General features: G+C 46.6%; 1 protein-coding gene across 3 annotated transcripts in view; it reads left to right on the forward strand.

Annotated features, from left to right (window-relative positions):
- Positions 1 to 19081, forward strand: part of LOC145337143 (E3 ubiquitin-protein ligase RNF167-like) — a 118986-nt gene extending 99905 nt beyond the window's left edge. For all 3 annotated transcript variants that reach the window (XM_080181928.1, XM_080181929.1, XM_080181930.1), the window contains 2 exons: positions 13389 to 13469; positions 18327 to 19081. In XM_080181928.1, the coding sequence (XP_080038054.1) occupies positions 13389 to 13469; positions 18327 to 18709 (464 nt within the window). In that variant the 3' untranslated portion in view covers positions 18710 to 19081. The remainder of the gene's footprint in view (positions 1 to 13388; positions 13470 to 18326) is intronic.
- Positions 19082 to 19837: the final 756 nt, after the last annotated feature.

The raw sequence follows: 19837 nt of genomic DNA on the forward strand, positions 1-19837 counted from the left end.
GTCCTTTCTGACCGGGAAGAGCCTCTCCACCTCTACCCTATCCATCCCCTTCATTATCTTATACGTCTCAATAAGATCCCCCCTCATCCTTCTAAACTCTAATGAGTACAAGCCCAGTCTATTCAGCTTCTCTTCATAATTCAACCCCCTCAACTCTGGTATCAGCCTAGTGAACCTCCTCTGCACTCCCTCCAAGGCCAAAATATCCTTGCGTAAGTGCGGCGACCAAAACTGCACACAGTACTCCAGCTGCGGCCTCACCAGTGCCCTGTACAGCTGCAGCAAGACCTCCCTGCTTTTATATTCAATCCCCCTCGCTATGAAGGCCAGCATCCCATTCGCCTTCTTGATCACCTGCTGCACCTGTAGGCTGGGTTTTTGCGACTCATGCACAAGGACCCCCAGGTCCCTCTGCACCGTAGCATGCTGCAGCTTTTCGCCCTTTCACCCAGTTAATTTGGGTGAAGCATTTTTGAAACATCTGTATGATGAGGCTAACTCACTTAGTAATATCATGACTGACTCCAGTTTTCTTCTCAGTCCCCAATAGCTGAAGGGAAGAATTGGCAGGGCTACGGGGAAATGTTACTGAGAGTCAGCACAGACTCAATGGCTAAATCATAGAATCTACAGTGCAGAAGGAGGCTGTCCGGGCAATCGAGGCACCAACCACAATCCTACCCAGGTCCTATCCCCATAACCCATGTTGTTACCCTGCTTGTCCCCCTGACACTATGAGGCAATTTAGCCTGGCCAATCCACCTAACCCGTACATCGTTAGAGTGTGGGAGGAAACCCATGCAGACACAGGGAGAACGTGTAGACTCCGCATAGACAGGAATCAAACCCAAGTCTATGACACTGTGAGGCAGCAGTGCTAACCACTGCCACCATGCCACCCCAAATGGCCTCCTTCTGTGGTGTAACTATTCTATGATTCCATTATATATCCTTCAATGCCCTTAGATTCTTCTCCTGGGGAAAATAACATTTCAGCATCTACCCTGTTCTGGCACTATCCAAATTCGAGTCGAGGTCCAAAGTATGCAACCTCTTATCTAGACCCTCTCAAGCCAAGGATCAATTTATTGAACCTTTGCTGGACTGTCTCCAAGGCAAGTATATCCTTCATTTGATAAGGAGACCAGAATAGTCCACCAGTTATCATCTCACTAAATATGTAAAACGACAGTAAAAGGATTTAATAAAGCCAGTTTATACCTCAAAAGGAAAAGAAAAGAATTATCATGATGACTTAGCAGAAAACAGCAGACAGAAGATGAGAAATTTCTTTACACAGATGTGATCTGGAATTCGCTGCCTGAAAGTAGCTTCAACGGTTATTTTCAAAAGAAAATTGGTTAAATACTTGAAAGAAGATCACTTTTGTAAAATGGAGGGAAATGGCAGCTAGCCAGGTTCTAACCAGATTAGTATGTCAAAGACCACAGTGGGCTGAATGGCCTCTTGTGCTGTATTATTCTATCATCCCCTTACATGGAGCTGCAATTGCACCACTAACAGTCCTCAAAGTATCAGTTCAAAGTCATTTCTACCCAGTATTTAGTTTAAAACACTTTTTAGTTTTGACCGAACCATGACCACTTCCATCTAAAGGACAAGGGCAGCAGATACCTGGGTACAACACCCACTGTGAGTTCCCCTCCCCTTCTGTCCTGACATGGAAATATATCACCATTCCCTTTGGGTCACTGGGTCAAAATCCTGGAATTCCCTTCCTAACAGCATTGTGGATCAACCACAGCATGTGGACTGCAGCAGTTCAAGAAGGCAGCTCACCACCACCTTCTCAAGGGCAACTAGGGATGGGCAATAAATGCTGGCCATCCAGCAATGCTCATGTCCCACAAATAAATTTTTAAAAAGTATACATTTAAACAGTAAGTGCTGCTAATTTCATCCAGGCAATCAGCAAGCGACTTGCTTAGCTTTGTGTACATGAAAGAAAGCTGAATGAACATTTTAAAGGATTAACTATCATTCCTGGTGACTATCACTGCTTCGTGCTGTCAGGCTGAGAAACTCTCTCAAACCACTTCCTCTAATGAGCTGCTCACCACTCACAATAAAAGAAGAACAAACCACATGTTTTTGAATTGGTTTTGTTAAATCACCCCACCCCACATGTATAAAAATTAACCTGATCTTTGGCACCAATCAGGCATTACCAAGGAGAGTATCAGTTTCAGCTTTGAGTATACTCAGTGACTGAGCTTCAATAGCTGTCTCAGCAACCACTTCTATTAATGTATGAAGCCCTTCACAAGACCGTTATAAACAATATTAGAGTAAGATGGCCAATAACTTTATGAAAGATATGCTAAGTGGCCTAAAGGAAGAGAGAGAGAGAGGTTTAGAGGGTGGAACCCATGCTTAGAGCTTCCAGTAGGGAGGTAGTCAGAGAGGTTTAGAGGGTGGAACCCATGCTTAGAGCTTCCAGTGAGGAGGTAGTCAGAGAGGTTTAGAGAGTGAAACCCATGCTTAGAGCTTCCAGTGAGGAGGTAGTCAGAGAGGTTTAGAGGGTGAAACCCATGCTTAGAGCTTCCAGTAGGGAGGTAGTCAGAGAGGTTTAGAGGGTGAAACCCATGCTTAGAGCTTCCAGTGGGGGAGGTAGTCAGAGAGGTTTAGAGGGTGAAACCCATGCTTAGAGCTTCCAGTGGGGGAGGTAGTCAGAGAGGTTTAGAGGGTGAAACCCATGCTTAGAGCTTCCAGTGAGGGAGGTAGTCAGAGAGGTTTAGAGTGTGAAACCCATGCTTAGAGCTTCCAGTGAGGAGGTAGTCAGAGAGGTTTAGAGAGTGAAACCCATGCTTAGAGCTTCCAGTGGGGGAGGTAGAGAGGTTTAGAGGGTGAAACCCATGCTTAGAGCTTCCAGTGAGGAGGTAGTCAGAGAGGTTTAGAGGGTGAAACCCATGCTTAGAGCTTCCAGTGGGGGAGGTAGTCAGAGAGGTTTAGAGTGTGAAACCCATGCTTAGAGCTTCCAGTGAGGAGGTAGTCAGAGAGGTTTAGAGGGTGAAACCCATGCTTAGAGCTTCCAGTGAGGAGGTAGTCAGAGAGGTTTAGAGAGTGAAACCCATGCTTAGAGCTTCCAGTGGGGGAGGTAGAGAGGTTTAGAGGGTGAAACCCATGCTTAGAGCTTCCAGTGAGGAGGTAGTCAGAGAGGTTTAGAGGGTGAAACCCATGAGTAGAACTTCCAGTGGGGGAGCAAATGAAATCAGAGATGTTCAGGAGAGCAGAATGAGATGAGTGCAGGAGGAGAGATTAGAGATAAGCAGATGAAAGGCCGTAGAGAGATTTGAAAACAGGTGAGAATTTTAAAATGAAGAGTTGCTTGCTTAGGAGCCAATGCAGGTCAGCATTAAAATCCTGGAACTCCCTCCCTAACAGCACTGTGGATGTATCTACACCACATGGACTGCAGCGGTTTAAGAAGGGCAGCTCACTACCACTTTCTTAGGGGCAGTTAGAAAGGAGCAATAAAAATACTGGCCTAGCCAGCGACACCCACATCCTGTGAAAGAATATGTAAAAGCACAGATGTTATAGGCAGTGCTTTCCACAACGTTTTCGAATTTGATTTTTGTTACAGTGCTTAGACGATTTGTTTGAGTGCACAGACTCTTGATGTGTGTGGGCTAGGAGGGGACTTCCAGTTTGTTGCAGTCCTCAGCTTAGAGAGAACTTTGGTGATAAGGGTTCCTTAGGAAGCCAGGTGGTGAAAGGTAGAATTGGAGCCTATCTTAATGTACTGTTGGAAGTATTTGTTTACAAAGGGCAGCGTTAGGTGCTGCAGGAGGGGCGGGAATCATGGTGTGTGGTGGCACTTAATTTGGCCAGAGGCAAAAAAATTGTTTCCTACTGGTGGGATCAGCTGTGGAAATTTTGTTCTTCTGACTTGCAATGCAGGTTAAAAACAGGTCAAGCTTCCTGACTTAGAAAGGATAGCAAGACTAGAGGGCACAGCCTCAAGATGGGGGTGGGGGTGGGGGGGGGAGGCAGTTTAGATCAGAGTTGAGGAGGAACTTCTTCATTCAAAGGGTGGTGAATCTCTGGAATTCTCTGCCCGTTGAAGTGGTGGAGGCTACCTCACTAAATATATTTAAGACACGGGTAGATAGGCTTCTGATAGTCAAGGGAATTAAGGGTTATGGGGAGAAAGCGGGAATGTGGAACTGAGCCACGACAGATCAGCCATGATCTTATTGAATGGCGGGGCAGGCTCGAAGGGCCAGATGGCCTACTCCTGCTCCAAGCAATGTCGGGAACCCCATTTGCATTTATTAACATATCACAACTGTTTATTAGAAGTCCACCACTCAGGAATTCCACTTCCAAATTAAATTCCCTGCCAGCAGGTATTCAGAATTTGAGTTTTTTTTGATATGGTTTTACAACTGGACATAAGCTTCACTTCATCCGTAGCTTTGAAGTCTGTAGATATCGCTTTGATCTTTCCATTGCCTGTTGACAGTCTCTTTCAGACCTGTTTCTGGTAGCACAGACTGCAGGGGGAATGGGCATGGGAGGCAAGATAGGCAGAGATGGGTGGATGGAGGCAGGACAAGGGGGTGTGGGCTGAAGCACCAGAGAGGAACGGTGGGAGACTTTTTGGGGGTACGTTAGACTGCACTGTGTTCCACGCACGTCTTGCTCCCAGCCTTGGGCAGGGAAAGGTCTCTCTGCAGAAATATGTCAAAAGGACATAGTGTATGATTTACTGCATTTGGATGTGGTGTTGGAAGGATGGTTCTGGGATACAGAGGGCAAAGTCACAGTTAGGGGAGGCATTTGGCTCTGGTGTGGCGCAAGTTGAAACCTGATGGGGTGAATGGGGTGGGTGCTGGATGTTCTCTTTGGGGTGTCTCTGAATGTGAGGCTGAACTAACCTCGAGAACAGTAAGGGTGAAGTTCATGAGGGACATGGAAAGTAAGGAATATCGATATTGATAATAATTGAGTCAGGGTAATGGGATGAGTCTGAGAAGGACTTGGTGGGTAGATTCTGAAAGCACTCACAAATGAGAATAATCTTCAACATTTGAGAGTAATGGCAGTTTAAAACCCACAGAGAAAAGCGAAATGGGAGGGATCTCAGAGTGATTGGGAGGTTTTAACTCCTGTGGGTTATGTGAAGCTGATGCCATGGAGAGCCAGCTCAGGTGGGAACTGGAACGCTAGCCTTTTATTATGAGAGGAATTGAACAGAAAAGTAAGAATGTTATACTTCAATTATACAGGGCATTGGTGAGACCACATCTCAGATACTGTGTTCAAGTGTTGATCTCCATATTCAATGAAGGATATGATTGCAGTGAAGGCTGTTCAAAGGTTAACTGGATTGATACCCAGAATGAGCAGGTTGTCTTCTGAGAAAAGGTTGGACAGAGTTGGGCTTGTTTCCACTGGCGTTTGGAAGAGTGAAGGGTAACTGAAGTATAAAAGACCCTGAATGGTCTTGACAAGGTGGATGTGGAAAGGAGGTTTTGTCTTGTGGGTGAGGCCAGAACTGGACAGCACTGTTTTAAAATTTTAGACAAAGATGAGAAATCCTTCTTCTCTGAAGTTTGGGAGATTTCTTGCTCTGTCTCAGAAGGCAGTGGAGGCAGGGTCATTGAATATTTTTAAAATGGAGGTAGAAGGATTCTGTTTTTAGGTAAGAGATTCAAAGGTTGTGGAGAGAGATGGGAATGCAGAATTTGAAACAAACAGGCCAGCCATGATCTTAGTGAATGATGGAGCAGGCTTGAGGAGCTGAAAGGTTGAGATTCAATTGATGTAACTTTACCCTCTGACTAATAGGTCTTCTTCCTGCAAGAATCCATTCAGGCTTGGAGCTGGACTTGAACAGCTGTGATTTTCTGTTTTCTGCTGACAGAGCGGGAAAGAAGGGACAGGGAGATTGATCTAAAGGGACACGTTGCTGGATAAACCCTCCAAACCTCCATAACCCCTTCTGACTACCCAGGCACAGCGCAGAAAGTCCATCATGCTGCTCTATCAGTGCTAATGGAAGCAAACTGATGGAAGCCAGATGGATGGGTTTCGCACACGGCTGTCATCACCTAGGTCAGTGTGCAGTGTCTCTATGTATTAAGTTGTGGAATGCTGATCTGTGGACTTCCAGGATGTCCTATACCTGGGCTGAGGATGGCACATCTATACGCAGATCAGGTCACGGGCTTAGCAATGGCCTGCTTGAATGGAAATGAAGGGACACCTTCAATGAGAAGGACATAAAAATGTGAAGAAGAAAGGCCCATTGCGGATTGGCACTGCACCAGGAGGAGCACCAGCCTAAGCACCAAGAAAGAGTGGGGTTTCTCGATGTTTCCAAGGAGGAGACATGCAGTTACAAACATGGGTTTACTGCCTTCAGTGCCCATATATGGAAATGATTTACAGGCAATACCAGACACCTTTGTTTGTCCAGGGATGTGGTAGTTCACATTTGCCAGCTTATCTGGGACAAGCTGCAGCCTTGGTGGACATCTGACTGGGCGTCTGTACAAAACACATGGAGGTAAAGATGTCCTGTTCACTGGGACTCACCAGGATGGGAAGTTCCCCCGTGGATGTCAGAGCAGTCAAATTCTCAGCAGATCCTCAGCACCGTCAACTGCACTCTTGTGACCTTGAGAGCTCCCTGGGAACAGCTTGTGAAATATTTCTATCATAAAGGATTTTACTTGTTAAGCTAGTTTGTGATCACAGGAGGTAAATCCTATATATTTGGCTGGATAGTCATGACACTTCCAGTTTGAGACACTCCTGGATGCCATAGATTTTTGAGGGACCTCAGCAGGTACAGGACTGGTTCCTCTGGGGCAAGAGATACCCTCAGATAACATGGCTGATGATGCCAGCTCAGCATCCACAGAGTTCTGCTAAGGAGATGTAGAGTATTGCACTAAACCCTGTGTTCACACCCCACTAGCAGTCAAGGCTCACATGCCTATCGTACTTCCCTCATTTAGCTTCGTGGTCACCGAAATTGACAAATCACCAAAAAAGGACATTCAAGTTTCTTTGTACAGTTAGGGAAGCTTCTTGCTTTCACTCATTATCAAGACAGTGTCCAGTTACACAATAAACTTTAGTACACATGTAGCTGTCCCCACAGTAAGCGTACCACAACAGCAGCAGGCTATGCAGTGGGCTCAATGAGCGTATCAGCCAAGGCCTCAGAACGGTGAGCAGCGAGTGGTCAGGCAGCAGGCTGACAATCAATGGTCACTGCTTAATCTGGTACATCCATTGCTCAGTTGATAATGTGGGAATAGTCAGTACAAGTTCCTGATCAAACTCTGATGGGGCCCACAATCTGGAGATTTAACTGGAACGTTTAAGCGAAAAATGAAGTCCATGAGACTGATAAATGATTAGATTCAAAGTCTATTTATAAATGTGTAGACTATGTACAAAACTACTCTACACCGTGCCTCCTGTCTGCATGCAGCACCTTTTTAACCTTTCATTGCTTGCTGCCATGTCCAGGTGCATTGCTGAGATCCACAGCAGACCTGGGGTCGGCCTGCAAACGGGGAGGACTGGCAGGTGTTGCAAGGCCCAAAGGCCCCCAGCCAGCCAGCAATCTTCTGCTCAACTGCAGCTGCACCCTCCAGGCCTGTGACTTGTTGAGGTGCTGAGGTCACAGGCGAAGGGGACCTGGAGCTCCAGGGCACCCAGTGTCTTGGGTTGATGTCCTCAGGCTGGCACTACTCCTCTCTTTAGATGTTTGATGGCACCCCATTGACTCACTGAGGAGGAGGCACAACTGGAGGGTGGCCGAGGAGCTCCAGCCCCCTCTCAGCCTCCGCTGCTTCAAGTCCAAGCCCACACCCGGCTGCCATTCGACTGGATCTGGGTCTCCAAGGTGGGCTACCCTTTCCTGGAGACAGCCCAGCCTTCACACGCCAGAGCTATGCCATCAAATAGAACTTGGGCCAGAATTCGTCTGCTTTCAGTCCAGTCTGCAGACAGCCTCAGACAGTCTGCCAGTCTCTGCATCACCAACGAGTCTCTGAGGACCAGCTCCCGAGGCTTGATATCTGATTCAAGCTCCACAAAGGCAGGGTCTCCAGCAGTCTGCCAAGTGTCAGAGGTCTCGGCAGTCACTGAGTCTGCCCGCTGTGGACCTGTGTCTGTGATGTGCTCACCAGATTGTGACACGTTCTACAACTAGCACCCACCAAGGTGGGTGTATCTGCAGTGGTGGAGGGTGCAGCCTGGGAGGATGCTGAGACTTCCTTCTCAGAGGTGACATGGGGGCATGCCTATAGCATGTCCTTCAGGATTCCTTTCACACTTCTTGTTGCTACCTGGAATGGAGAAGATGTGGAGATGCCGGTGTTGGACTGGGGTGGGCACAGTAAGACTTCTCACAACACCAGGTTAAAGTCCAGCAGGTTTATTTGGAATCGGGAGGTTTCAGAACACTGTTCCTTCATCAGGTGAGTCTCAGATGGGGATGGAGCAGTGCTCTGAAAGCGTGTGATTCCAAATAAACCTAATGGACTTTAACCTGGTGCTGGAATGGAGTCATAGAGGTTTACAGCATGGAAACAGGCCCTTTGGCCCCTTCTTTTAACCACTAAGCTAGTCCCAATTGCTTGCGCTTGACCCATATCCCTCTATACCCATCTTACCCATGTAACTGTCTAAATGCTTTGTAAAAGATGAAATTGTACTCGTCTCTACTACTACATCGGGCAGCTTGTTCCAGACACTCACTACCCTCTGTGTGAAAAAATTGCCCCTCTGGACCCTTTTGCATCTCTCCCCTCTCACCTTAAACCTATGCCCTGTAGTTTTAGACTCCCCTACCTTTGGGAAAAGATATTGACTATCTAGCTGATCTGTGCCCATCATTATTTTATAGACCTCTATAAGATCACCCCTCAGCCTCCTACACTCCAAAGGAAAACGTCCCAGTCTATGCAGCCGCTCCATATAACTCAATCCATCAAGTCCCGGTAGCATCCTAGTAAATCTTTTCTGCACTCTTTCTAGTTTAATAATTTCCTTTTTATAATACGCTGACCAGAACATACACAGTTTTCCAAGTGTGCAGAGAAAAAAGAGATACACTGATTGACAAGTCAGACTCATACAGTGACTGACTACATGCACCCTCAATGGGTTCCTGATGTTTGCCTCCCACATGTGCACAGTCACTCTTTGTGCCGGTAAGTTCAGCAGCCAACTATTAAGAGATGCTGAGTGGATCATTTTTCCCTCTGCTCACACTTGTAATGGACTGCCTTATCCTTCAGAAAAACAGAACGACTGAGGTGAGGCCTTTCAATGAATGAGTCGTTGAGAAGCAAGCTCGCCCATTACCACAGCTGAGACCTCCTGCATAAGTGAGGAAGAAACTTCTTGCCCTGGAACTGAAAGGAGATGCCGAGCTTAGCTTGGCTGCAGGATTCACTTCTGATGTTTCATCTGTATGTGACATCCCTGTGCAGTCTAACCCTTCGACTGCCAGTGCCAACATGAGAATGTGAATGGACAGCAGATCATTCATCCTCTACTGCAGTGCCAGCTGGTTCTTCCCTGGGCACTAACCACCCTGGCAAACTTCTGCCAGGATGTCACGGTCAGATTAGAGAGCCCCCTATTCCAACCTGCAGAAGCAGTACCTCCCACCTTTCCTAAACTGCAGAGGTGAGTCTCTCAAAGAGGTTTCATTAAATCATGTGGTCACAGATTGCTTTCTTCTCCCAGACAATTTGATTGACGGGGAACCTGGATTTTGTGGTCTACATGTGAGTGATAACTGGCCAGGCACCCTTTTAATCTGACCCCTGGCCTTTCTACCCCATGAGGTAATGGTGGTGACTTCCTGGACAACCCATCACGGGATACACCGTGCTCCACCTGGATGCAAAATTATTGAGGTGAACAGCAGAAAATTAAAGTTTATTTATTAGTGTCACAAGTAAGGCTTACATTAACACTGCAATGAAGTTACTGTGAAAATCTCCTTGTCGCCTATTCAGTACACTGAGGGAGAATTTAACATGACCAAAGCACCTAACCTGCATGTCTTCTGAACTGTGGGAGGAAACCGGAGCACCTGGAGGAAACCTACACGGACATGGGGAGAAATGCAGACTGCACACAGACCCAAGCTGGAATCAAACTCGGGTCCCTGGTTCTGTAAGGCAGCAGTGCTAACCACTGTGCCACCATGCAAGCCCAGATTGTATGTGTTCATCCATCCCGCCACCCATTGGGAATTATCCAACTTCCCCACTCACCACCAAACGTAGACACAGCGGCTTCCGACTAGAGATATGCATTACAAACCTCTCGTAACCCTGCACTACCGTTTCAGCAAGAGAAGCAGTATTTACAGAGAGAGAAACAGAGTTAATTTCAGACCAGTCTCTCTACACAGATTCTGCCTGACTTGCCAAGTGTCCCTATTTTGATTTCACACAGTTTGAGTATATTCCCATTTATACCATTAGCAGTATTTATACCTACCTCAAGCACAAATGAATCTCTAGTTAACACCCACAGCCTAAACAATTGGGACTTGGTGTGAATAAGAGTGCGGCAGTCGTGTTTTGGATGACCACAGGTTTGGCAAGGATAGAATGTGAAAGGCCAGCCAGGAGTACATTGCAATAGCCAAGGTATAAACAGCGATGAATGACAATTCCAGCAAAAGATGAGGAGGCGGGGGGTTTAGGCGTGGTTACAGCTTCAGAAACAAGTCACCTTACTGATGGCACAAACATATAGGCCAGAATTTTCCAGCCGTTTGCACCCCCCCCCGCCTCCACAAGCAAGGATGGAGAATTTGGCATTCAGCCAAATCTTCGTTCACTGCAACGGGACCCGAGAATCCTCCTGGTGTGAAATTTCGGCCATGGTTGGGAGATCATCTTTGGGTCAATGTGACGCCAGTGTTGTGAAGAGTCTGGCTTAGGAGTGCAATCTGGAGTAGGGACCAGAGGCAATGGCTTTGGTCTTCCCAATTGGAGGAAATTATTGCTCATCCAGTACTGGGCTTCAGACAAGCAGTCTGGTAACTTATCAGGCAGTAAAGGGGTGAAGAGAAGTGGTAATAAAGCTGTGTGTCTTCCGTGAGCATAACACTCTGCTTTCTGGTGATGCCATCAAGCAACAGCATGTAGGTAAGAAATAGAAGGTGGGTGAAGGATAGCTGGATGGGCGAACACCAGAGGTAAGTACAGGAGTGCGCAATGATGCCATTGCAAGTCTGTTTTGGATGACCACGGGTTTGGCGAGGATAGAATGTGAAAGACCAGCCAGAAGTACGTTGGAATAGTCAAGGTATAAACAGCAATGAGTGACAATTTCAGCAAAAAATGAGAAGGTGAGAGGGTTAAGGCATGGTTACAGTTTCAGAAACAAGTCACCTTACTGATGGCACAAACATAGGGGCAATAATTTGATAGTCAGAATGCAATTCTCCCTGGCTGAACAACAGTGAAGAGTTGTAGGAGGATGACTTTTACCCTTGTCAGGAGCTGCAGATGGGTCAAGAAAGGTGAGGGGGGATGGTTTTACAAGCCTTGAGAGTATAAGTTTCACTTAAAACTTTTAGCCAGTACAACCTTTCATTAAGGAAAATCAATTGAGGAATTGGTTTGAGAAGAGGATGCACTGTTACAATGAGTACAGCTTGAACCTCGAGAAGGGAGAATCCTGTGGTAAGTTGTCTAACATGGATATGTGTCTCTGAGCAGGTCTGCTCCTGAGGCAGGCATGAGAACAAAGACGGACAATCCCTAGTCCAAGACAGATTGAAAAATGAAGTGCTAGAAATTACCAAATTCTCCAAATGTTGTAAAGGAAATTTCCAACGTTGATAGAAGAAAAATCTGTAGTAAATCTGTGATGAAGGGCTAAAATGTCATAGGACACTATTTGAAAAATGAGAAAATGAATAAGGAATGTGAACTAACTTGCCCTCTAATTTATTTTTGGAGCACATGGACAATTTGTTTAAGTCATGTTGAATGGGATGGATAGGATAGAGGTGGAGAGACTCTTCCCGCTCAGAAAGGATAGCAGGACTAGGGGGCACAGCCTCAAGATAAAGGGGGGGCGGTTTAGAACGGAGTTGAGGAGGAACTTCTTCACTCAAAGGGTGGTGAATCTCTGGAATTCTCTGCCCGTTGAAGTGGTGGAGGCTGCCTCGCTAAATATTTTTAAGACGCGGGTTGATGGGTTTTTGATAAGAGAGGGGATTAAGGGTTATGGGGAGAGGGCGGGAATGTGGAACTGAGCCACGACAGATCAGCCATGATCTTATTGAATGGCGGGGCAGGCTCGAAGGGCCAGATGGCCTACTCCTGCTCCTATTTCTTATGTTCTTATGTTCTTATGGCCCCTTTAATTTTTTTTGTGTGTTGCTGCACACCTGTATTAATTAAGTTAAACGCCCAGTGCGGCGGAGAGAGGAATGCCTACTCCCGGGCTCAGAAAAGTTGCCCTTTAATAGGTCCAGGAGGTGGGTGGTGGAGGGTGTGTCTGACCTGACTGCCCCTTCACCATAGCTGCACTCACTGGCGGGTGTCCTTGGAGAGGGAGCATGCAGTGCCAGCCAGTGCAATTCAGGCTTTCCACAACTAGTGGGTCGCTGCGGGGGCTGGGCTACATCACCACACCCGGGAATGACAACTTAATGAGTAAAGTTTCCTTCTGATGTTTTATTTTTGTGGCAGTGCCACACCAGGGACTGTCACCCATATTTTTTGTTTAATTTATTCACTATTGTTAAAAGAGTATAATAATTTACCTTAGCATGGTAACTACTGGGCAGGGAGGCTTCTCTCCTTAGGAAATATTGATGTCAACTGGAGTTGCTTTTTGAACGTTACAGCAGTGACTAAACTTCAAAAATACTTCACTGACTGTAAAAGACTTTGACATACCCTGATCTCACAAAACGCACCATAAAAATCCAAGTCTTTCTTTCACAAAAATGGAACATAGAATCATAGAATCCCTACAGAGTGGAAGGAGGCCATTTGACCCATCAAGTTTGTACCAACCCTCTGACAGAGTATCTTGTCCCAGACCCTATCCCTGTATTTACCCAGCTAATCCCCCTAACCTACACATTTTGGGACAGTAAGGAGCAATTTGGCATGGCCAATTCCCCCGAACCTACATATCTTTGGAGCAGTTCTTGATTGACTTGATAGGAACTGTTCTTTGGAGTAGTTGTGATGTAAATTATCAGATTAACATAGCCTACATTTAGAGAGAGAAATTGAGTGATGGGAAATGGATTTGAGGCATATTGCAACCATTGCTTTCTTTCTATTTCTGTAATTCTATCACTCATTATCCTCTTACCTATGTAGTTGTGTTTTGTTGTAAAACAGGAGATGGATATGAAGTCTGTGCAATCTGTCTGGATGAGTATGAGGAGGGTGACAAACTGAGGATATTGCCCTGCTCACACGGTAAGCTAATACTGTTACTCGTGTAAGTTTATGGTACTGCAAGTCTAGGTTCTAGGGAACAGGCGCTGGTAATGAGCAAGAGGTTTTAAGAACATAAGAACATAAACATAAGAACATAAGAAATAGGAGCAGGAGTGGGCCATCTAGCCCTTCGAGCCTGCCCCGCCATTCAATAAGATCATGGCTGATCTGTCGTGGCTCAGTTCCACATTCCCACCCTCTCCCCATAACCCTTAATCCCCTCGCTTATCAAAAACCCATCAACCCGCGTCTTAAAAATATTTAGTGAGGCAGCCTCCACCACTTCAACGGGCAGAGAATTCCAGAGATTCACCACCCTTTGAGTGAAGAAGTTCCTCTTCAACTCCGTTCTAAACCGCCCCCCCCTTTATCTTGAGGCTGTGCCCCCTAGTCCTACTGCCCTTTCTGAGCGGGAAGAGTCTCTCCACCTCTATCCTATCCATCCCATTCATCATCTTATATGTCTCAATGAGATCTCCCCTCACTCTTCTAAACTCTTAACGAGTACAAGCCTAGTTTATTCAGCCTCTCCTCATAGCTCAACCCCCTCAACTCCAGTATCAGCCTAGTAAACCTCCTCTGCACTCCCTCCAAGGCCAAAATATCCTTGCGTAAGTGCGGCGACCAAAACTGCACTCCAGCTGCGGCCTCACCAGTGCCCTATACAGCCGCAGCAAGACCTCCCTACTTTTATATTCAATCCCCCTCGCGATGAAGGCCAGCATCCCATTCGCCTTCCTGACCACCTGCTGCACCTGCAAGCTGGGTTTTTGCGACTCATGCACAAGGACCCCGAGGTCCCTCTGCACCGTCGCCTGCTGCAGTTTTTCGCCACGTAAGTAATAGTCCTTCCTACCATTATTCCTACCAAAGTGGACCACCTCACACTTGCCAACATTAAATTCCATTTGCCAGTTCCTGGCCCATTCGCCCAGCCTATCTAGATCCTTCTGTAGACTCTCCACACCCCCTGCACAATTTGCCGTTCCACCAATCTTGGTGTCATCAGCAAATTTCGACACCATACACTCGGTTCCCTCCTCCAGATCATCTATATAAATGGTAAATAGCTGAGGCCCCAGCACCAACCCCTGGGGCACTCCACTAGTCACCAACCACCAATCCGAATAGCACCCATTGACCCCCACTCTCTGCCTCCTATTTGACAGCCAATCCCCTATCCACGCTAACACCCTACCCCCAACTCCATGCCCCCTTACCTTCTGCGATAACATCTTGTGAGGTACCTTGTCAAACGCCTTCTGAAAATCAAGAAAGACCACATCCACCGGCTCTCCTCTATCCACCGCCCTAGACACATCCTCATAGAACTCCAGTAAATTTGTCAGACACGACTTCCCCTTAACGAAACCGTGCTGCGTCTGCTCTATCAAGCAATTCCCCTCAAGATGCCTCGCTATTTTCTCCTTGATCATGGATTCTAACATTTTACCTACAACAGACGTTAAACTAACCGGCCTATAATTCCCTGCCTTTTGCCTGCCACCCTTCTTAAACAACGGAGTAACATTAGCCGTTTTCCAATCTTCTGGCACTTCCCCGGAATCCAGTGACGTTTGGAAAATAACCACCAAGGCATCCACTATCACCTCCGCCATTTCTTTCAGAACCCTCGGATGCATTCCATCCGGTCCTGGGGACTTGTCCACAATCAGTCCCTCCAGTCTGTCAAGCATCGCCTCTCTAGTAACAATAATGTCATTGAGGCCCTCCAGTCCTACCACCTTTCCATCGCTAACACCCGGCAAATTATTCACGTCCTCCTCCGTGAAAACCGAAACAAAACAGTTATTCAAGACCTCAGCCATTTCCCCATCCCCTACCACTAAGTCCCCCCTCTCATCCTCTAAGGGTCCAACGTTCACCCTAGCCAGCCTCTTCCTTTTTATATATTTATAAAAACTCTTGCTATCCTTTTTTATATTAAGCGCTAGCCCAGCTTCATAGTTTCTCCTACCCTTCTTTATCAACTTCTTTGTCAATCTTTGTTGACATTTAAACCTCTCCCAATCCTCTTCTCGCCCACTACTCTTAGCTACTCTAAACGCCTCCGCTTTTACTTTAACACTTTCCTTTACCTCCTTCGTTATCCACGGCTTATTACCTCTCCTCCTACGGTCCGTTTTTAACCATCGGAATAAATTTCTGCTGAGCACCAAGAAAGATCTCCTTAAAGATCCTCCACTGCTCCTCAGCAGACCTACCTTCCAACGCGCTCCCCCAGTCAACATTCGCCAATTCTTCTCTCATCCTACCGTACTCCCCTCTGTTCAAACAAAGGACGCGTATCCAGGAACCCACTTTCCCCTCCTCCATCTGCACCAGAAACTCCACCATACAATGATCACTCTTCCCAAGAGGATCCTTCACCACAAGGTCCCTAATTCTACCCGCCTCATTATATAACACCAGATCCAAGATAGCTCGCTCCCTCGTCGGCTCCAACACACACTGTTCAAGGAAACTATCCCGGCAGCATTCCAAGAACTCTTCCTCGAGCCCACCGCATCCAACATGGGTCGACCAATCAATATGCAGATTGAAATCCCCCATAATTATTGCCGTCCCATTCCTGCACGCCGCACTTATTTGCGCGTTAACAGCCCGCCCCACCTCCAGATCATTATTTGGGGGCCTATAAACGACACCCACCAGCGTCTTCCTCCCTTTGCTGTTCCTAATCTCCACCCACAACGATTCCACGTTCTGCGCTTTGGTTCCTATATCATCCCTTGCTACCACCCTGATGCTATCCTTAATCAGCAGAGCTACGCCCCCCCCTTTTTCCCCCTGCCTATCCTACCTAAACACTTGATACCCCTGGACATTCAGCTCCCAGTCCCTGTCACCTTGCAGCCACGTCTCTGTAATGGCCACCAGATCATATCCATTTGTGCTGATCTGCGCCACCAGCTCATCCACTTTATTCCGAATGCTTCGTGCATTCAGATAAAGTGCCTTCATCCCAGCCTTCACCTGGACCCTATTTGCCAGAACACCACCAACCATACTCACGCCCCCTACTCCCTTTATTATTGGGACATCCTCAGCCTCTTCCCTTACCTGTACCCTCTCCTTTACTTTAGACCCCGTAATGTCACCTACCCTCGCACACACACACACACACACACCACCCCCCCCCCCCCCCCCCCCAATTAGTTTAAAGCCCTGTCTACAGTCCTATCCACATGATTCGCCAGGACTCTGGTCCCAGCACGCTTCAGACCAACCCCATCCCACCGGAACAGGTCCCACCTACCCCAATACTGATGCCAATGCCCCATAAATTCAAACCCATTCCTCCCACACCAATCCCTGAGCCACCCATTCACTTCCTTAATCTTATCAACCCTACGCCCGTCTGCACTCGGTTCAGGCAGTAGTCCAGAGATAACCACCTGTCCACATTGACAGTATGAGAATTCATGGGGCCTGAAGTCGAAGTTGGGGTCTCCCAGGATAATTTGCTCGTGATGGTGCTGCGCTGCCATCTCTGCTGTGTCTGTCCCTCTTACAGGACAGAACATACTAAGGATGGTGATGGGGGTAGTCTGGAACATTGACTGTAAGGTAGGATTCTGTGAGTACGACTGTCAGGTTATTACTTGACCAGTCTGTGAGACAGCTATCCCAACTTTGGCACAAGTTCCCAGACGCCGGTGAGGAGAACTGTACAGGATTGACTGGGCAGGGCTCCCATTTGCCATTTCAGGTGCCTAGGTGACCTTTCCAATCTTTCCTGCAGCAGTCTGACACAAGTGAATGATTTGCTAGGCCATTTCCAAGAACTGTTAAGAGTCAACTAGACTTCTGCGAGTAGAAATCTCTGAGTGGAACTGACTAGTCCATACTGATTTAAAATGGAAAGAGGGAAGGATAGTTGTATTACAGACAAAGGTTGAGATGAGGGGGTTTTTTTGTGTCCTGCCCTCAGGATATGAAAACATTGGAACAACTTCCCCAAATTTGTGAGCAAATTTCAAGTTTTGGTTAGTTAAAAAGCAGAGTTTACATTTTGGAGTTCTGTAGTAGGATCATTCAGATCTGAAACATTCACTCTGTTTGCCTCTCAGATGCTGCCAGATCTGCTGAGTTTATCAACACCTTCTGTTTCTATTTCAGATTTCCAGCACCTGCAGTATTCTGTTTTTAACCACAGCCTTGCATTGTTGGGGAGAAAGAACTCTTCTGCCAATTATCCTATCCTACATTTAGCCTCAACTAGAGCACTGTGCACACTTAGAGTCATTATCCTTTAGGAAAGGATTCAGAAAGAAATCACAAGAATGGTTCTAGGATTCAGGGATAAAAACAAATTACTGCCGATGCTGGAATCTGAAACTAGAAGAGAAAATCCTGGAAAATTTCAGCAGCATATCTGTAAGGTGGGAAAAGAGCTGATGTTTCGAGTCCAGACGACCCTTTGTCAAAGTTGATTACGATTTCCTGCCTGAGAGAGATGGGGGGCAGATTCAATCATGGTTTTTACAAAGGATTCAGATAACCATCTGAAGGGAAGAAATTGCAGAGCTCTGGGGGTAGGGGGAGCAGGCAGAAGAGCGGGCCTAGATATGTTGTGCTTACAGAGAGCCAGTATAAACATGATGGGTTGAATAACCTCCTGTTTGTAATCATTCTAAGATTCTCCAAATTGAAAGAAGTTTGCCTGTGTAACAGTGATGCACTACAGAAGTCAAATAGTCCAATGCACTGATAATAATGCACCGTATAAATACAAACCTCTTAGCCTTGGGATGTAGTCGGAGATCCTGTCCTTTTAATTGTGTTCTTTTCTTGCCCTCCTCCCAATCACAGCGTACCATTGTAAGTGTGTGGACACCTGGCTAACACAGACTAAAAAAACCTGCCCAGTTTGCAAACAACGTGTTCTCCGTTCAGCCAGCGATTCCGAGTCAGGATCTGATTCAGAGAATCACCCAGAAGGTGAGGAGGAACAGTCGGAACGCACGCCACTTCTCAGAGCCTCTTCATCCTCTGCCACTGCCCACTCATTTGGTTCCATGGCTGATTCCCTCGGGCAGCGTGATGAGGAATCGAGTGAGGATGGTTCAACTGGTGCCCACATTGAGGGAGAGGAAATTTCAGATCGTAAGCAAGAGGATCAAAGCGACACTTCAAACAGCGCAGGATCTGGGTCTGAATCCAGCCTCAATCCTGGCAAAGCTTTCCATGTGTAATTAGGAATCTTGGGCTTTATACTGATATTATCTGTAAAACCACAGTGTGTGACTCAAGCTCTACCAGAGCTTCATTTCGGATTTCTTTTATGGGGGAGGGCATTTAAAGTATATATTTTTAGTGTGGACGGGGAGATATCACTGTTGGTAAGTAGCAGCTTTTGATTATTGTAAGATAGGCTGCATGTGGACATGTCATGCAGCACCAAGATAACACAAACATTCTCAACTTGGTGTGAGAAATAGACATTCAATGGGGGCCAGGGAAAGGAGAAGAGCAGCAGATGTGGTGAATATCTTATTAGTGTGAGGACACTTTTCTCTTCCTAGTTCTGCAGGAAGTGGATGAATTAAAAATCACAACTGCCAGGAGCCCTTGCTGTTTTCTATACTGGCACTAGTCAGAGTTGTAGCATTCTTTCCCTGGCACTTCCTCTGTCTCTGTGCCCTTACCAAGATAAAGACCCCAGTACACTGTAAATGCATCTTAAGTGTGTAGTAAATGAGTCCTTGATGCCTGGAATGTCAACATAGGAACAGCAGCAGGCTGTGTGAGGTCCCCACTCACCCTGGATTGCAAGGGGGTGGGGGAAGGCGCCAATATTTTTGTGTAGTTAATCTGTCCCTTTTTACACTTCAATTTTTATCAGCCCTCTCGTCAAATTATTGTTTTGTTTGCTCCAATTGTGCAATGACTTGAACAGACAGTAATAAATTGTGATCATGCTGGGGGAGAGATTTTACAGGGGGAAATGTGGCCAGCAGTGCACTGGATGTTTGGTGCCATCCCTTACATCCTCAGTGTTCTGCTTTATTAGTCGCTTGTAGCTACTTGGTGATTTCCTAAAATGTGTAGCATTTGCCGGTGATTGCTATTCCGAAATGGGGACCAATGGTTAGGAGCTGTAGGCTGCTGCCTGCTGATCTTTTACCCTGCCTGAATAAGTGTCTCAAATATATTACTAAGAGAAATCTCACTGTGTCCTCTCTTCAACATTTACACATCATTACACCTCCCGTTCACACCCAGGTTATCTGGTGCTCAAGTTGAATATTTTGATGCCAAGGTCAGCCTGTTCTCCCATCGTACATTTCCACACCAAACACAGGCCACTCAGCCCCTCAAGC

This window comes from Carcharhinus amblyrhynchos, unplaced genomic scaffold, assembly GCF_965287045.1.
Source record: "Carcharhinus amblyrhynchos unplaced genomic scaffold, sCarAmb.v2.hapA scaffold_43, whole genome shotgun sequence".
Lineage (NCBI taxonomy): Eukaryota > Metazoa > Chordata > Chondrichthyes > Carcharhiniformes > Carcharhinidae > Carcharhinus > Carcharhinus amblyrhynchos.